This window comes from Lissotriton helveticus, chromosome 4_1 (genome assembly GCF_964261635.1).
Source record: "Lissotriton helveticus chromosome 4_1, aLisHel1.1, whole genome shotgun sequence".
Lineage (NCBI taxonomy): Eukaryota > Metazoa > Chordata > Amphibia > Caudata > Salamandridae > Lissotriton > Lissotriton helveticus.
In genome coordinates this window covers 708,522,581-708,542,607 of record NC_136063.1, presented here as the reverse complement: position 1 = coordinate 708,542,607, position 20,027 = coordinate 708,522,581, and the positions used below count along the sequence as shown (strand labels likewise).

General features: G+C 47.6%; 1 protein-coding gene across 1 annotated transcript in view; it reads right to left on the bottom strand.

The window, feature by feature from the left end:
- Nucleotides 1-8,201: 8,201 nt before the first annotated feature.
- LOC144828052 (ethanolaminephosphotransferase 1-like) overlaps nucleotides 8,202-20,027 on the bottom strand; it is a 581,090-nt gene continuing 569,264 nt past the window's right edge. The window contains exons 9-10 of the mRNA XM_078686188.1: nucleotides 8,767-8,949; nucleotides 8,202-8,288 (exon numbers count right to left, since the gene is read on the bottom strand). Coding sequence (XP_078542314.1) covers nucleotides 8,202-8,288; nucleotides 8,767-8,949 — 270 coding nt within the window. The remainder of the gene's footprint in view (nucleotides 8,289-8,766; nucleotides 8,950-20,027) is intronic.

Below are 20,027 nucleotides of genomic sequence, written 5' to 3'. Positions count from 1 at the left end.
TTGAAAAACTCCTCCGGGAAACCATTAGGTCCCGGGGATTTCCCCGGTTTCAGGGCAGCCATCGCCTCCGTGATTTCATCCAAGGACAGGTCGGCTTCCAGAGTCTCGCCATCCTCGGGGGTCAACTTCGGAACTTCCATGCTACCCAGGAATGACTGCACCACCCCGCGGTCCCCTAGGTCTCTAGCCCTGTAGAAATCTTCGAAATAGGTCGCAAAGGCCTCTGCTATCGCGACATCCGTGGACGCCCGCGCCGAGCCAGGGAGCTCAATCCAATCAACCCATCTGGCAGCTTGCTCCCGCCTGCTCAGCCATGCCATGAGTTTCCCGGATTTATCGCCGACATCATACAGGCGATGTAGGGTGGCTAGTGCCTGTGTACGCGCTTCGTCCGTGACTAGTTCCCTGTACAGCCGTTGAGTGTCTAGCAGAATTCTTAGATGTACCTCCCCCTTCGTTCTGTGGTATTCGGCTTCTTGGGTCAAGATGTTCGCCTCCTCCTTCGCTATTGCCTCCGTGCGTTTCCTCCTGGCCTCCCCTACCCTGGATTGGAAGCGGTCCCTCAACACGGTTTTCATGGCTTCCCATAGTGTAACCCCGGACTGCACCGATCCCTCGTTTTCCGCCACAAAGACTCTGATATCCGCTCTAATGCCCCCTAAAATCTCAGGAGTTTGTAGATCCCACGGCGACATATGCCACTGTGCCTGTCCTCTCCCCCTTCCCCGCCCTATGTGTACAAGTAGCGGAGAATGGCCCGAGACACCCCTCGCCCTATATTCTGCCGAGTCCCCCGCCGAGAGTTCCTGTCTTGAAGTGAATATATAATCTAATCTAGAGAAGACCTTGTGGGCCCCAGAGTAAAAGGAGTAGGCTTCCTGCTCAGGATGAAGCCACCGCCATACATCGGTGAGACCGATAGTGGCCATTCTACGCGCTAAAGCAGTCTCTGCAGCCACAGTGTGTGAGTTCCCAGATCTATCGCGAGTCGTGCACATCACGTCATTGAAATCCCCTCCCATAACCTGTATCGTGTCAGCCGTGTCTAGTAATATGTTCGTGATCTCCTGCATCGTCCGTGCTTGTAATTTGGGTGGAGCATAGACTGACAGCAACGTGTACCTGCGCCTCCTCCAAGTCCCCTGTACCCCGGCAAATGTACCCTGCGTGTCCAACCATGTGCGTGTCACTGTGAAGGGTGTTGTTTTCCTAATGAGTATTGCTGTGCCCCGTGAGTCCATGGTGTATCCGGCGTGCGCCAAGACAATGTACTGCCCACGTGCTAGAAAAGCACAACGGTTCCCCCTCAAATGTGTTTCCTGAAGAAAAATTATGTCCGGTGCTACGCGCTTAATATAGGCAGTAACCAAGCTTCTCTTAACTTTGGAACCCAGGCCATTCACATTCCAGGTTAGCGCCTTAACCCCGGCGCCATCTCGGTGTGGTTCAGCTAGTGTACTTGCCATTGTACTTCACAAGGACCCTCAAATACCGGACCCCAGGGCCAGGGTAGTAGCAAGGGTAAACTTTGCTGCTTCACAAGTACCTCCCCTCACCCCCTCCCATCCCCCCAACTCCCCAACGTGAGGAAAAAACAGCACCAACATTTCCCTCCACCCCCCTCCCCACCTCCCTCCCCTTCCAGCTGCGCCCCAACAGGGGACCAAACCATCCATGGGAGTAGGTCAGTCGCCCTCCCGCACATCCCTCCCCAGACTAAACAGTGTTCAGTTCAAACACAAAAGAGAGAAAACTGTAGGGGGTGTGCCAACTTGCGTGCTCCGTTGCGCCGAGCTGCTATCTCATCCGAGCTGCATGGACCAGCCATCAGGAATGTGAGTCCTGAGTGTCTGGGGTCGGGCCTTGACCCGAGGAGTCTTGTTCCAACTGACGGATCTCCTTAACCAACGGGTGCAGCGATTCGCCCATGGGGTCCATATCTTCTCCGCCGGATGAGGGGCCTTCCGATCCCTCCACGTCGTCGCCCTCGGAGTGCACCCCATTCCTCAGACTGCTGAACCTCGAACCCGCCACTAAGTCCTTGCCTGGGGATTCCGATCTGCCTTCCCTGTTGTTTGCCGATCCTCGGGTTCTGTACGGCGTCGCCGCGGTCTTGTGTTGGGTCCTCCGTAGCCTCCGTTGCTGTGTCTTCGGTCTCTCCCATCCCGACCTTTCCCTCACTGTTCTGTCCATTGCGTCCCGACTGGCCGCTTCCCTGCTGTTCAAGATAGGGCGCTCCTCCAACCACTGCCACGCGTCTTCCGGGTGGGCAAAAAAGATAGACTTGTCTCTAAATATCACCTTCAGCTTGGCCGGGAAGAGGAGCATGTACTTAATATTTAGGGACCGCAGTTTCGCCTTCACAGCGTCAAAGGAGCGGCGTTGTTTCGAGACCTCCTGGCTGTAGTCCGGGAAGATCATTATTGTAGTGTTCTCAAGGCGGATCTCTCCCAGGGCCCTGCCCTCCCTCAGGATCAGGTCCCGGTCAGCAAAGTTTAAGAAGCGCGCTATAACTGGCCTTGGTCTCGCGCCCTCAGGTGGCTTGGCCAGAAGCGCCCTATGCGCTCTCTCAATTATAAAGCATGTGGAGAATGGTGCCGCTGGGAAGGTAGATTTCAGCCAGGTCAGGAGGAAGGCGGCCATGTCCTTTTCTTCGATCCCCTCTCTAAAACCTACGAAGCGGAGGTTGTTGCGCCTGGACCTGTTTTCCGCATCGTCCACCTTCCATTGAAGGTGACGGTGCGCAACCTGTAACTCCGCCATGTCTCTCTTGAGCATGGTGATCGCCTCCCCGTCGTCCTCCAATTGTTCCTCCGCCGCCGTTACTCTTTCGGACAGGTTCCGAAAGTCCTGTCGCAGCAGCGTCACCTCGGCCCCAACCTCTCCAATCTTAGTCTCTAGGGCAGAGCGCGATGCCTGGATGTCCGTTCTGGAGGCTTGGATGGCCTCCAGAAGCATGGCCGTGTCGGTGCGGGCGCCTGGTTGGTCTGCCATGGTCCGTGGAGCCGCGAAATTGTCCATAGGGCCCAGTCGCGTGGTTTTGGGCACCTGGTCTTTTTTCCCCATCTCCTCACCGTGTAGGCGTCCAGGAGAGTATGTAGGGATCCCTGCTGCAGTGGTGGGGCGAAGGCCAGTATGTGAGCCGCCGGACGTTTTCGGCGGGAGCGTGGGTCCCTACCGCTGTACCTCCGCTCGCCAGCTAGGCACTGAGGCAGTTCGCACCTCCGCACTTTTCTCCCTTAGGCAGCCGGGTGCTTGGATGGCCCTCTCTCCTACAGGCCAGACTCCCGCCGACCCCCGCGTGCCTTCTCTGCCGCTCCGCCTCTGCTCCCAGCGCTCGGGACCCCCGGATCCCTCCGCCTCCAAATCGGCGACTTAGGGGGGGGGGGGGGGCCGTGTCTCTCAGAGTCCTGTGGAAGCGGGTTGCTGCTCTGGCTAGCCTCGCCACACTCTCCCCCTCCGCTCACCGTCAGTGCCCGTTTCGCCGTTCTTAGTGGTGCTCCGCTGCGGGAGCCGGGCGTCTTCTTCCGTCTCTCTAGCCCCAGCCGGCGGCCATCTTGGTGCAGGCTACCGCGGACCTCCGGTCCCCTCGTTCAACCTCCGTCTGCTCACCGCAGGCTCCCGGTTCCCCCCGGCTGTGAAGAGGTCTCCAGTGTGCAGTGCGGAGAGCGCCGGCTGCCGACCCGCCGGCCGTGGCTTTAGGCGCTCAGCGGTCCTTTGCATCCCGCGGACGCCATCACGGTCTCCGTCCCCTCGCCGTCTTCTTCTTTGGACCCAAGATACCAGCGAAAGCAGGCTGACACTCTCCAGGCAGCTCTTTCCCGATCGCACAGTAGGTTATCTTGAATCTGGCAGCGTTGCAAGCTCGGTTACCAGGATATAAGGCGGATTACGGGGCAGCTCGGCCGGAGCTCCGGCAAGGCACGTCTAGTCGGCCATGCTGCTGGCCACGCCCCCCGCCCATCTTTCAAAATTGGCGGAAGAGGTGCTGCTGATTTGCCTACTGCTGGTTATACTCTGGATACATGAAACACTGGAGGCTCCAGTCTTCTGAGAGTGCTATGGCTACTGCTCGCTGACCAATCAGTCAGGTTATAGAGGTTCTGCCTAAAAATTGAGGTATGTACTAAGAATGAGAGCTCGGCAAAGACAGAAAAATGAGTTGAAAAACCAAGCCAACTCCACTACTTTATAATTGGATGCACATAATCCTTTATGATCTGCAAAAAGTTTGTAATCTACCTTAGCCCGCTGTTAGTGTAGGAGTGTTTGCATGTATGGTAGAAATTTATGTTAGAATAGCCGTAACAATGAAACAGAGGTTTAAGGTGATAGATCTGGAAAGAGTCAAGGTGAAAACCAGAAGTTCAATAGGCTAACTTGGCCAAAGGCAATCAAGTAACCCACTACTTATGTTCATGACAAAGCAGCAGAACTCTTTTTCCAAGGACTGGTTAATTTTCTCCGTCTGTCCATCAGTCTGGAGATGATCCTGATAGATTTGAAGGTGACCATGCCCAATTGATGGATTCGTGTGTTCTAGAATCTAGAAATGAGTTGTAGTCTCACAATCTCTTTCAGAAAAAAGCACTGCTAACAGTGGGGCTGTAGGTAACCAATGTGTGTGGAACAAAATGTGTGAACTTAGTAAAAAAAAAATACAACCAGGACAGCAGTGTGTTTTTTCATAATGAAGGCAAATCTGTTATGAAATCCACTACAATTTTCTTACACAATTGATCTGGAGTAGAGAGGGCAATCAGAAAACCAGGTATCTTTTCAAGCGATTTCTTCATCTAAGCACAAACAAAGCACTCCTAAGCATATTGTTGAACATCTTATCTCCCCAAAGGCAGAACAAAATTTTGCTTTACTAGATCCAATGTCGTACGTTACCAAAGTGACCTGCTCTTGGCAACTCATGACACCAGAACAAAGATTAATTCTGGTACCTTTTTTGTATGACTACAAACGTGTTCCCCTGATGGAAGAAGAGAGCATAAAAACTAGTTCATTCTTAGGAATTCTCCTGAATCTATTTATTAGTATAGAATCTCTTGATTTTCAATTTAACAGAGCGCAAAAAGTACTCGACTTTGGAGACATGAGTAGTTTGTATGGCCACGATACAAGGCGCTTCTGTTGTGGGTTTTTCTGGTACAGTCTGTCAAAAGCGGTCTGGTATGACATTGGCTAGTTGATAGTGAATTTCCAAACTGTAGGAAGGTTTGCTATCATCTGGAGGTAATCCATGCCTAACTGTGACAAGCATGCCTTCAAAAGCCAGTCATCGAGGTAGGTTCAAACTGATAGTCCCGACCTTTGAAGATTTGTAGCAACCACCGCCATAATTTCATGGACATCTAAGGGGAGCTGGTGAGGTTGAAAGGGAGTATACCAAACTGAAAATTTTCCTGGCTTACCTTGACCTGCAGCTAATGTCTGGAGGACTGCAGGACAGGCACATGAAAATACCCGTCCTGGAGTTCTAAGGACACCATTAAGTCACCCAGTAATGGGGCAAACTGGATCTGGGTCAGAGTGAGCAGTTGGACTTTGTCCTTCTACAGGGAGGCATTCAGAGGCCAAACGTCTAAAATAGGCCTGACACCACCGTCCTTTTTCAGGACAAAGAAAGGCAAGAGTAACAACCCTCTCCTCGTTCTGAGCACCAAATTACTTGGAATGTAACTCTCGCACCTTTTGCATTAGAATGGACCGGTGCTTGTTGAAATTTACTCTGATGTGGGGGCAATATTTGGCAGGGCAGAAAGAAAAAGCAAGGCATAGCCATGTTGAATTATTTATTAAGACCCATTTGTGGTGCTAATTGATTGCCATCCTGGTAGGACATGATGACGCCCGCCCCCAAGTGAATGGGCGTGTACCACTATGAGCGAACTAAAGTGGTTTGGTGACTGTTTCAGCAGAGGAAGAGGAATGGGAAAACTAATACACATGGTGGCCCATGTACTGTCTGCCAGACCCACATACATGGCCTTGAAGTAATGGGGTGACTGCTGTACTGGTATAGGAGACTTTCTCTGCTGTACACCAGTCCCCTGGAATAGCCTCTGAACTTTTTGAAATAGTGTGGAAACTGTTTGGCAGGGGTCAACTGACCCCCCTACTTTACCTAAAGTGCTCTAATGCCAAGTCTGCTTTCTCGCAAAAAAGATGTGACCCATCTAACAGCATATCCATGATGGAGGCTTGTACTTCATTAATTAATAATCATTATTTTGAGTTTGGGTAGTTAATCTTAAATTAGCACTATTATTAGAGCACTGCACTCATTCAGCATTACCCATTGAGCAATACTGTGGCTAAATGCGTCGCTTTCCTTTTCCGCACCGTCAGCAGACAGTTGGGCGGCATTTGGAGCGAATGCTTATTCCCACATGATGTAACTCCGCCACGAGGGTGGTCTGAAGGGAAATTTAATAGCCCAGTACGACTCAATTATTGTCACACATGCATCCATATATTTTTGCTTGCCGCACATCACAGCACACCACAATAGACCTGGTCTTCTTTCTTGTTTTTGTTTTTTTGGGCTTGTACATCGCCATCAAATCCTGTGGAATGTATCTACTCTTATTAATGAAGTACAACACTGATGCTGACGGCCCTCCCCAGGCAATCAGTATATCTAGACCAACACAAATAACACATTTGGCTCCATCTTGTCCAACATGAATAGTGGAACAATAGCCTGCCAACATGAGCCAAAGTATCTCAGGACCACCAGCAAGATCTCACAAGTCATGTCCTTCAGAGGATGTGTACAGTGATCCAGTAAGCAGACAACATTCACGGAACACAATACCAGACTAGGAGAGAAAAACATATGCTTGCCAAAAGCCTCAATTCTCTTGGATTCCCTGTCCGGAGGAGTGATGAGGAATGAGTTAGAATTAATTTTGCTAGTTGAGGCCTGACAACAATCTCTCTGGAGTAGGATATTTGGTAAGAAAATCAGGGTTGAGAGGACTGTCTACCTGCCTATTTATAGGTGGGTAGGAACAGGGCATTGTTAAAAAAGCGCAAGGTCCCCAAAGGAGCTGTCCCAGGCTGCAACATTTCTGTCAGTGCATTTGTTTTTATCTCAACTGAAGGCAGCTATAATCTGGACCCTAAGCCGACCACTACTGCACTCCTTCCATTGGTGACCCAAAGTTGCGAATCAACCTCAGTAAAAGTGTCAACCTCACTGGCCTCTGGCAAATCCATGTAGACGGCATCATCTGTCTAGTGAAGGGGGAGAAAGCCATCTCCATTCCCACTATCATCATGTATAACTTGGGTTAACCCTAGCTGTGAGTCAGGGACAAAAAGGTAATGTAGCCTTTCCCTGTATGAATGTCTTCAAAGAGGCTCTGGGTCAGAGTCAGGGTGCATGACAACCAGTTACGCTTTTGTGATTCCTTAACACAATATCAGTCGAGATTGAGCCGAAGTTGTTTCAGTGTCTGACATTGGAATAGTTAACGGATTCTCTTCCATCAACAGTGGTGCTGGTTCCGCATTGATATGGAAGGGACCGATGTTGGTCTGAGAGCCGGAACAGATGAATCTGCTGGTAGTAACCCAAATGGGGGGCCGGCGATTTCTTGGGGCTTGAAGGCACACAAAAGGAAGAGGACAGGTGCCAAAAGTCTGCAGCATAGTCTCCTTGAGGCTTTAATCTGCTGTGGTGTCACCAATGTCCCGTGGATCTCAGGATGCATCAGAACCAGTTGAGTAAGTGGCTCTTTATGACCCCCTCATGCCTTCTCTTTAGATTCTAGGTGGCAGAAAAAGGTTCAAGTCCCGCTTCACTTTTTATGTTTGCACTTTACTTTACTTTTGACTTACGAGAAGACTTTGGGCACAAAGTTGGAAGCTCGCAGGTATGGCACTTATGCAAGGCTGCAGCTTTTTCTTATGTCCAGCAACAAACAGCTTTGCCATTGGCCTCGGATTGTCTTCGGGTGCATGAGGGCACATGTGTTGCAAGACGTCCAGTCGTGGGTGAGTCCGGACCTCAGACACTCACCTTGCGTGGGTCCGTGCCGGCATCTGTTTTTTGCAATCACCGCATGGTTTGAAACCTGTCATTTTGAGTGGGGACATCGTTACCTAGCTTTAGAAGTCATTGAAAGACCGACAAGATTGGGAGTATATCCACATTGAACGTTGCAGAAGGATAGGAACTGATGTTAGTCTTCAGGGGTGATGCTGATAAGCAGCTCTGCTCCATCACTTCTGAGGCAGTATGGAGCCAACATGGTGCTGCCTGGCGCTACCTACGGGCACACAGGAGTACTGCAGCAGAACAGTTTGTAGATCCAGTCTAACAGCTGGAGAGTATTCTAAACTACGTCAGGGGGTGGGCTTGGGATATTTCCACAAATGACAACTTTTGAAAGCGTTCCAAGTGACCATATGTAGGAGGTCATTTCCCTCTTTCAAAATGGTATCTTACCAATGCTTGTTGAATGGACACTCGCCATGAATTACTGTATCTTTATGTTGAAATGATTTACGCTCACTGGGATACTTGATGTAATGTAATACAAAATCTCAATAAAAACATTTAAATTAAAAAAAAAACAGCTGGAGAGTATTCTAAAGTGAGAAATCTGCTGTTAGAAGTATCCATTAGACATTTAGGACTATGCAGAACTCATTTGAGTGCACACAATTATACTCTTGCCAATATGGCCACCTTCTCATGTAGCTGCAAGTTTAACTAAACTACAAGTGATGAAAATAGTTGCTTACCACACATATTGCATAGTGAACATGTGCAATGGTGACAAAGACGACAAAGCAGAAAAACAGGAACTCTTCGGTGTTCCCAAGGCATCCTGTCACTGCCGGACACACCACAGCAGCCAATGGAAGCAAAAGCCAATGGAATGCTTCTGGTCTGGTGTTACTCATCTGGCAGACTATCACCTTGCACTGTTAGAAAGAATAAAATAGAGGATGTGTTATTAGAGCAGGTGCTGATTTTGTTATACATACTTTATATTCAACAATTGTTTTCGCTTGCTTTCTAATAGGAGGCAGTGACTTGTAATAGGGGAACAGAGTACACGTGGAGTTTTACCAGATATTCCTTGTTCATGCTTTGGCTGGGATGTTTACACTGCATTGCTAGCAAGTGAAAACATGTTTGTGTGTTAGGAGTATAGGGTTTTGACTCCTTCAGCATTTTATAAGTTTGAAAACAAGTTGACATAAAGCAAGGTTCATTAGGCCGCATCATGCTTTCAGGCTCCCATGAACTCATAAGGACTTTTTTATGAGAGCCCTGCGTCACTTTTGCACCACGTAAAGTGGTATATGCATGACGCCGGCCTCTCATTTCGATTTATGAAGCCATGCAAAGCCACCCTGCATGGCTTTGAGTGGCCTCCTAAATCATGAGTTGGGCGACGCAGAGCAAATCGCAGCATCGCCTTACTCTGCACCCAAGAGGCGTTCCATGGGCGTCGCGGTGAGTTTTCCCAAGCAACACCCATGGAATTTTACACTGCCCCTGATTTACAAAGTGATGTAAGCCTGGGGAAACGCCAAACCTGTACGCCTCCCAAAGTGAGGCATAACAAAGAGAAATATGTTTATTTCTCCACGATTTTTTATTTCTAGGCAGCATACATAGAAAGAGGAAAACAACTCTTAGGATTGTTTTTGTGCAGGAAAGTGCCCCTTCCTGCACAAAAACAATCCTGCATGCAACGAAGGCACCCTTGCACCATGGTACAAGGGTGCTTATGTTTGCGCTAGGCTGGTGGAACAGCACCAGTGCAGGGAGAAAGGATAGGAATGCACCATGTTGCTTAGATACGGTGCATTCATGCCCTACGCCAAAATCCTATAAGTAAGCCCCATATTGTTAAATCTGTCCCACAACTTTCTTTTCATCACAGCAAAACATTTCAGATCTCAGAGCGAGAAGTATCTAGTTGAGATGAATGCATTTCATATGGCTTTTCAAATCTCAATGAACATCATACTTTTGAAAAAAATGCACTGTTTCGTTGCAGCACGAAAATTGTGCACGCAAATACAAGACAGACAGACAACTGAGGGAATTGAGGTCTTTGCTGCATGCAACCTCAAGAATTTTATACCTTAATTGGATAATTAATATATACAATTTTGAGGCGATTACATTAAAGATCTGAAAAAGATAATGAAAATGGTAAATTCACATAGTTAGTTGTATGTGTTATTTTTGGCACACACAATAAGGGAGAAATAGTTCTGGAAATATGCACCAAAATGACAAACATTAGCAAAGCCAATGGGTCTGAGAAGTGAAAGGCAGAGCTATTGGCTTTGCCAATGCCTGTGTGCTTTGGGGGTTAAAAAGGGATGTCAGAAAGAACAAGGAAAGGCATGTACTCCCAGAGAGGGCCAAATGGGAAAGGAAAAAAAGGGTCTCCTTCAAGTTAGCAGTAGAAGGATAAACCTCATCCAATCAGAACACAGTAAGGCCAAAATGCTCCTGGGAGGGAAAATCTCAACAAGCATTGGCAAAGCCAATACTTGTTTTATTCTGTTCCCTCCATTCAATGTTGAGACCCCTGACAAGTCTTTGTACTTTCTTCAGATTCACCTTATAAAGCTTCACCTTTTCATTCTTGTCCCACTAAATCTTTTCATTTTAAACAAAAAAAAAGCCTGATCTCCTTTGTTAGAAATGGGATTCCTGGTTGGCTGAGATATGCACCCAGGCTAGGCAGGATCCACCACTCTGGCCAGGGTAAGCCAGATACACACTAAAAGATAACCTGGGCACACCTTTTGGTAGCTTCCCACAGAGCAGCCAGGCTTATCTAAAGAGGCAATGTGTAAAGTATTTGTGCAACACTCACACACACACACACACACAGTAACACACCACACCACTAAAATACTCCACACACGTTTAGAAAAACAGAGAATATTTATCTGAGTAATACAAGAAGAAAACAACAAAAATCCAATCAATAGAAGTCGAAAAATGAATTTTTAAAGATGAAATGCAAAAATTGTGATTAGAAGTCACTAGCGGTCAACAGGTAACTTGAGGTTGTGCAAATCCAAAGTTCATGCCGACTGCAGTGGAGGGTGGGCCGGCTACAGGACCCACGGGGGGCGCTGAGAAGTTACCTTTGAAGGAGAAAAGCGTCGTCGCTGACGGCTTGATGCGTTGATCTTTTCCACACATTCAGGTCAGTGCGTAGTCGTCGAGCTTCGCTGAAGTGAAGGCAATGCATCATCGCTGAGCCATGCAGAGTATCAACGTTGGGCCGTGTAGGCTGTAGAACCGCTGTCGTCAAACAGCGCCGGTGTCAAAGGGCGATGTGTCAGTTCCGATCGTCGCAGTGGTGACGATGCGTCTGTTTTGAAGAAAACAGATGCAGAATCCACTTCTGAAGCTTCAGAACTCAGAGAGTGCACCTCAGGCAAATGTAGGACTCACAGAAGTCAGAGTCCAGCAGCACCAGCAGAATTGGAGGAAGTCTTTTGTATCCCTGATACTTCTAAAAGCATGAGGCAAGCCAGCAAACCCTTGGAGATCACATGGAGGGAAGGCAGAGGCCAGCTCTCCTTCAGCAGAGTCAGGGAGCAGTAGGCAGCAGGGCAACAAGCAGAAAAGCAGTCCATCCAGAAAAGCAGTCCAGTTGAGTCCTTCAAGCAGCACAGCAGTCCTTCAGACAGAGGTTCAGTTCAAGATCCAGAAGTGTCTTTATCAGGGGTCAGAGGCCCAGTACTCATACCCGAAAACTACCTTTGATGTAGAGGGTGACTTCTAAAGAATTCTCTGACGTGCACAAGAATCCCATTCAACCCAGTCCTGTCTGCCCGCAATATGCATGGGGTAAATCAGTCCTTTGTGTGTGGACAGAATCCTACCTATTGAAGTTTGTCAGCTTCTCTCATTTCTCCCTGCCCAGGACGACCCATCAGAATGTCAGAATGAAGATGAATGCAGATGAGTGCTCAGAATTCAGATGAGTCTCACCTTCCTGTGTTTGTGTCTGTCTAGAGCGAATGCACTGCGTCTAGCTGTCCCCCAGTCCAGACCTTTCCCGGAGACAGGCTATCACACACAAAGCGCAGTAAGTGCAGAGAAAAGTCAATTTTCGAAAAGTAGCATTTCTAAAACAGTAATGTTAAATGTAACTTCAGCAGTAAGGAAGATTTGTCATTACCATTCCAAACATTTGAAACATGAAAAAGCAGTTGGCAAGTAGTTTTAACGGCCAAGTCAAAGTGGCAGTAAACTGCACACACAGGTACTGCAGTGGCAGGCCTGAGACAGGTTTGAAAGGTTAATTCAGTAGGTGGCACAATCAGTGCTGCAGCCTACTATTAGCATTTGAAGTACAAACCCTGTGTATATGGAATGCCACTTCACAAAGGATTTACTAGTACAACAAATATGCAAACCAGGTATACTCCAATGTCATCATGTTTAGGGGAGAAGTGCATGCACTTTATCACTGGCTAGCAGTAGTGAATTGCTCAGAGTCCTAAGGCCAACAAAATGAATCAGCAAAACATGGAGTCAAAAGGTCCAGGGAAGACAATCCTAAGGATGCCAGGTCTAACACGGTGGCAGCGTCAATGCTTGTTAAAAACTGCCTTTAGCCCTAAAGCAGTTAATTTATATATTGGTTCAAATCCAACCGGCGAATGTTTTTAGCACATTGACTGCCAATATTGCCCACTGGAAAAAGCATATTGACCAGAGCTATATGTGGAGTGATTTGTGCTGCTTCTAACTACTAGCTGATGTTCAGCTGCATTTGGGTGCATAAAGAGCATTTTCCTAACCCAAGAGGGGGATTTGTAGAGATAGAGTTAAGGAGGATCTCATGGGTGACATCATTTTCTTGTTTTGCGGGTGGCTCTGTTCAACTTCTGCCTTGAAGTGGGTGGCTTATCACAATGATTTCACTTCAGAATGAGGATACAGGCAGAAGCTGTGGTTATGTGACTGTTTACCAGAGAACACAGATTTTTAACTCCAGAGATTCAATCCATAATAGAAAAATAAATTGTCCTCCAGTCCCTTCATTCAAGCCTTTCGAAATCTGCATCCGGCTCCAGAAACATTACCTTAGATCAGAAGTTGTTGGTACCTTTCATACATGTAAATCCAGAGGCAGCATATGTGAGACTGAGCCATGAAGTGCTACAATTACTGTAAGGGTTACTCATTATACAAGGCAAAAGATAAAACAACATTTCAATTGCTTCCTTTGTTTGTCAAAAGCTCTGAGTAAATATAGCAAGTGGGACCTGTTGAAACAACCAGATTGCTACCAATGCAATGGGAGAGACAAGTTAGCCTGGGTATTCGGCAACCCAGACATGGCTGGTTTCTGAGAAAAACTTTGGGCCGAGCATTATCCTTTTAATGCACATCTGCCTAAAAGACTGTTTGTTGTCAATTTTATCAGCAAACAGTATATCAAGGAGAGTTTAAAAGTGTGAAACTCAGGGGGTGAAGCCTAATAAACACTTGTAAAATTACCAATTTTCACAAATAGGGGGAAATCCCCTAAGATAAAGTATAGAGAAATTGTAAAAATGATGGGGATTATTTACAAGCCCCTTGCACAGCTGGTGCGTCACTTTTGTGAGGCACCGGCGGCCCCATATTTACAAGGACAGGAAAAGCCACCCTGCGTGGCTTTTTCTGTCCTTGTAAATAAGGTGTGGAATGCAAGAAAGGAAGGTAAGCTGAGACGAAGTTGGACCCAAAAGGTAGATTTATTCTTCAGTTCAATCAGGTAAGGAACATTTGATGATAAGAAGGTTGTAGTAGTATTAGGAGTAGTATGAGGAGAATCAACCCCATCTGGAGCAGCATCCCTGCTGCTCAGCCCACATACAGCAACTGACAATCCCACTCAAACATACACACAGGGAACATTCTGTGACAACACTTACACTGGCTGAGTAGAAGAGTACAGAACACAGAGAAAGGACTAGACAGAGTAGAGAGCAGGATACCACATAAGGCCCCTTTACATGCAACACTTTGCGTGAAAGGGGTATTCTATGGGTGTTGCTGTTTGTGTTCCCACGCAACACCCATGGAACCTGACATATTTCCAGATTTACAAGACATCTTAAACCTGGAAATGCGAGTGACAGCTACGCCTCCCCCGGGGAGGCTTAGGGAGGCGCAACGAGGAGAAATGTATTCACTTCTCCTCGTTTCTTTCATCTTTCTATGCGTGCTGCATTCTGCAGCACACATAGAATGAGTAAATCACAACTGGTGATTGTTTATGAGCAGTAAGGCACACAATTAACTGCCATGTGTCACCGGGATGAATGTTTATGTGCAGGGAGGTATCGCTTCCTGCACATGAACAATCATTAAAAAATGACGTTTTACACGTTCTAAGTGTGCTAATGCAGCACACATAGAAGTTGAAAAACACCATTTCAGATTGTTTATGTGCTGGAAGGGACACCTTCCTGCACATAAACATTCATCCCCATGACGTAGGCAACCTTGCGCCATGGTGCAAGGGTGCCTGCTTTAGCGCATGGCAGCTAATTGTGCGTCAGTGCAAGGGAGAGCAAAGGGATCTGTCATATCCTTGTAGATATGACGCATCCCTGCGCTCTGAAAGTGCCGCAGCTTGGTGTAGCAAAAGGGCTTGTGGTACCAAGGCTGCGGCATTTTCAAAATAAAAATGCTATAACACTATCACCTTAATTTTTAATTGTATATTTAATGAATTTAGATTTAAATATATTACATTATTATTTTTAAAATATTTATTTAAAAACGTTAAAAAAAAATTATATTGACTTATTATGTAGTAAAAATGACTAACATGTATGTTTAAAATTAATTTGTTTCGTTTTTTTTAAAACATAAAGATAGGCTCATTTTGAACTTAAAAGTCTATCCCTGCACTTTCCTGATGATAGCTCCCCCAGTAGAGAGCCCCAGTGTCTCTGGTGTAACCTCCTCATGTTACAAGCGCTTTCAAGGCTGTAAACCATTTTGTAATGTCATCCCCTTCTACATATTTGGGGATAATCCCTTTGGGGATTTTGGAATCAAAAGTCTCCACTGTCTCCCTATTCTGTCTATTACAGACACCGTTGATGGATGCTAGACTCATCTCAGCCCTTTCTTTCTATAGCTAGAATTTTGGCTTCTAGGGCTGCCCTTCTGGCTAGTTTCTGGCTAGTCTCTCAAGAGCAACATCTTCATCCTCTAGTCCTTCTCTAGACCCTGAGTGGCCTGACCTACCCTCGGCAGAGGAAGGCACTCCAGGTACAGTCTTTAGGTAGATGTGTGTTACATCACTCTCTAGGGTTAACTCAGGAGGATCATCCAGAAGATCGCTGCCCAATTCCTGCCCTTCAGGATTGTAGGTGTCTTCTGTTGTATTGGCCGTATCATACCCTGTCAAGGGCTCCTGGAGCTTGACCTTGGTAGGATGTGAGCCAGTTTTAATGGTATAGTTTTTACAAAGGAGCCTTAACTGCTGTGTCCTAAGCTGCATATAAGGGGTCAGGATGAGTTCATGAATGATCTCCTCTGTGGAAGTCATTTCTAGCAAAGTTGGGACCTTATACCAAAATCGACAAAGAATTCTAAACAGACTTTTAGGACCTAACAAACTAGTACACGTTTTAAATCTCTAATATCAAAGACGTGTTCAGTCTTAATACAATGCCCTAACAGTTCAGCTTAGAAAATTTAGAAAAATTCAAAAATCACAAACATTTGCAAAAATATTTTTGACTTAAGTTAATTAGGGGTTTCTTTGTGGAACCACCTATTGACCCAGTGGTATCAGCAAATGCAAAGTCTTGTACCCAAACGCTGATCCACCAAAGAAAGAAGCTGGCTTTTTATGTAGGGCACCCAATCGAGGTCACTATGTAGAAAATGCAGACAACCTATACTGCCTTACTTGGCTTAAATTAATAATCCCAAATGCTCACTTTGTGGTAGGGTAGGCAAGCAGTTTAGGCTTATCAGAGGGGTAGTGTTAAGCATTTGTTGTACACACTGACTCAATAAAGGAGACACACACTCAAGAAGAAACTCTAGATCAATTTAGAAAAATAACACCTTTTTTTATATAATTATAGACACCAAGATTATCGAAATCAGGTGAGTACTTTAGATGTAGATTTTTACAGAAAAAAACGGTAGAAAATCACAGCTGTCAGTTTTGAAGCATGAGCCTCCAACGCTGCAATGTTAGCCAAATGGGAGAAATATTCACTGCATAGGTACACTTAGAGACGACTTGCAGGACTGATCTTCTAGACCTGAGGTAAGTAGGCGCCAAGGTCCAATTAAGCACCAGCAGTTCAAATGTATCTTCCCTTGGGTGTCTGGGTTCAGAGGTGCTAAACACGGTGGTAGCCTTGAATGCTACATGCTAAATTCAATGGGAAAAGTACCTGTAAGGAAAGGGCTGGGGGACCATTCAGGCCGAAACCGGGAAGGGGGGGGGGGCTCAGCTCTTGAGGGTCTCAGGACCACAGAGACACTATCGGTTTACTTGAGCCTGGGTGGGTAGCTTGGGTGCAGAGGTGTTTTGTCCGGTGAGTCAGTGAGTTAGAGGCTCCCACAGTTCACGGTGTACCTGCAGAGAGGGAAAAGAAACACAGCAGGACCCCTGTCTGTGTGGAGTTGGCCTCTCTCGAAGTCCCTAGACATGCTGGTAAGTTTTGGCTGTGGTGGTATTCCGACTGAAGACAAACAAGCTTGCAACTGGGTTCGGTACCCCGGGTATTGGTGCTGAGAGGCTCCGGTAAGGCTCGGCATCTCGAAGACAGGATGCCTTGACAGGGCTGACCGCTTGGACACTTAGAGACCCCCTCCTGGTGAGTTGCTCCCATGGGGGACCCGATGGTCAGCAAAACGGTGGACTGGGCAGAAGCGGTCAGTGCCACTCCACTCCAAGGAAGATGTTGCTGCTGAATTGATGAAGTGCTGGGCAGACCTACAAGGGTTTGGAAACACTGTTCCATTTCTAGACGAGTCGGTCTTTGGGATTATTGGGACAGCAGCAGCAAGGCAAGGTTTTGTGCCAAGTTTGGTGCTGGTCCACAGTGTTCATGTCTTCAGCTCCTATTTGTCCTTCTTCCTCCTTCAGGCAGACAAATCTGAGTTCCTGGTGTCAGGGAGCCACCTAAATACTAAATACAGGGGCATTAAGGGGAGTGATGGGAAGTAGCCAAAGGGCTACTTACCCCTGGGGTCACTATATCGCCTATATGACTACTTCCTGTAGGGAGTGGGCATAACCCTGTCCCAGAGTTACTAATTCCACCAAAAACAAGATGGTGGAACCCTTCTTTGTGGGGCACATCGGGTATCCCACCTTAGGGGTGTGACTAGCCTGGAGGTGCAACATGCTACTGCATAGCTAATTTCCCACCTGTCCTGGTGCCAAATGGGCCACTGAGCAGGGGGTGGCATGCTCCGAGTCTGGAGGAAGCCGGGGTAGAATATGAAAGGTGGCAGAGGTTTTGAAGCCTCTGCCCTTGGCATGCAGATTCACTAGCCATCCAGCTGGTGGAGGTGATAACACCTTCTCCGGAGCAGGCATTGTTTCCTGACCTCAGAGAAAAGTGGCTCTCACCTACAGGGGGAGGGGTCAGGAACCTGACTGTGGTGGAAAGCAGGACGCTACCAGTCAGCCAGCACACTAGAAGATGAGTAGGGTTCAGGGGCACCTCTAAGGGGACCTCTGGGTGCCTGTCCTAATAAATCCAATACTGGAATCAATAGGGACTTATTCAGACAAGGTGTTTGATATCAAACACCAAAGGTTTCAATGAAGCCATTATGTAGCTGGGTAACTTGTAATGACGAGAGCCCAGTCCATACCTTACAATGACTTCCCTGTTTCACTTGCAATATCTAGCAACAGAACTAGACATCACAAGGGCACATCTGCTCATGCAGATATGTCCTCACATAAAACATAAATCTCCCTGCCTTGGGCTCTTAGGCCGGCTATAGGGCTGATTAACATATATTATATGCAGTGACTTGGGTATGGCACATGGTGAGTGTGCCATGCTGTTTTTTCACACATGGTTTGCACCATTTCACGCAGTCTGCAATGGTAATCTGCATGGATTTGGGTGTGGGTCCCTCAAGGTGGCATAATACATGCTGCAACCCCTGGAGACCCTCTTAAAAAAAAAAAAACATTTTTTTTTAAAAATTTTTTTGTGAAAACCTTTATTGAAGTATGCAAAGTATGACATGCGCAGGCCCACAACCACAGGGGCCGGCCGCAAACGTGCGAATGAAGCCAGGAGACATGCACATAAACACAACCAATTAGAATCAGCAATATAAGCACCACCTGTGATCGTAGGCGCCCCACAGAGATATACAAGGTTTTCAGTTTTTTAAGTTACGTAGTAGTGGTGGCGGCTGCAATGTCAATGGCGTCACACCATAAAATAAGAACGGAGAAGAGATGGGGGGTACGTGCCCCGCAGGTCAACCGGAATCAGGTGATGAACCATACAGCCATCAGAACAATACGGTCGCCAAGGCGAACCCAGAACGACAGGCAATACAACAGCAAGCGATATAGTAGAGCACCATCCCAGAGACCCACCCCCTGGTGACAGAAAGGCATGGGCAAATATAGACGCCAAACAGAGAAAGGAGTGAGATAAAAAGAAGACAGCCAACCCCACTGTAAAGGCAGAAAGCCCTCCCAAAAGACAGAGAGAAGAAAGAAGAAAGGGACCGTAGAACAAAACAAACTAAAATAACAAACCCCCCCCACACCCACCACCCTGCACACCCGCAATGGCTACAGCCTACCCCACTAACAGGGTGCCTGTCGCCCAGGAATTGCCCCAAAGAAGGGAAAAGAGAAAGAGAAATAGGAGGAGGAGAATAACAAACACACACTCCCGGCCACCCGTACCCTCCACCATTTGCGACTTCCCCAAAGCATATTGTCAGTCTATTAAAATCAAGTATCAAGCGTCCAAGCGGGGAAGTCATTAACCAAGACCACCCGACTCCCTGTGAAATGCATGGTAAAATCCCAGCATATAGCCCTGAAAATAGCAACCCCAGAAGTCAAAATCAGCCCTGGCAAGTTCGGTCATGCATAGAAATGCGTGTCGCCCAAGTGACAACAATTACTAGTAAGAAAAACTTTCCGGTTCGGTCAAAGCGATGGTAATGGATGGTAATGGATCGGAGTCGGAATGAGGATGAAGTCAGCCCTGGCCAGTGCGATTCCGTATCGAGCCCCATGCCCTCCGAACCACGGCAGTCCCGAGGCAGTCGCAGCGGCCGTGTAAGTTCGAGTCAACAAAACCAGAACAAAGGCCTGGCACAAAAGGCGACAACCAACCGGGATAGACGAAAGTGAAAGGCAGACCCTTCCAATGGTCATCTAAGAACTGTGCTTGGCGGTCAGTACCTCCAGCAACGATGTTTTGCCGGGCATGGGTCGTACAGGGAAAGCCAAGAACCGTTTTGGGTGCGGCATGTACGAGGCCAAATGCATCCGAATGGGTTAAAGCAGGCTGTCGTTCGGGAACCTCAGAATGATGGGACAAATCATCCACCGGTACCACAGCATGCTGTTCACGTGTCGTAGCAGCGTCGTCCGGTCGCGAACAGATATTATCCAGCTTTCCAGCGAGTTGGTTATACGTGGCGGTGAATTGGAAACGGAGCGCCCCAATGGCGGCCATTATGGATCCCAACAACGGTGCGCCATCCGTCCCCTCCATCTCCCAGGCCGAGAGACGAAGCAGGACTCGAGCCCCGGACTCACCTCCGAGGCTCTAGGTACACACCGAGCCGATGATAGCAGCGGGCGCTCTCCGATGAGCAAACTCGAAACCGTCGCCGGTCACGGGGAACAGCCCCTCGACCCCGTCTCCCCCACCGGAGTCTCCGGGCAGGTGTCCCCGAACCGCAACTCAGGATAATCGCAGTCCGTCACGATTACATATCTGTAGCGCCAGCTGGAGACTGGATTACGAGGCAGAGTTAC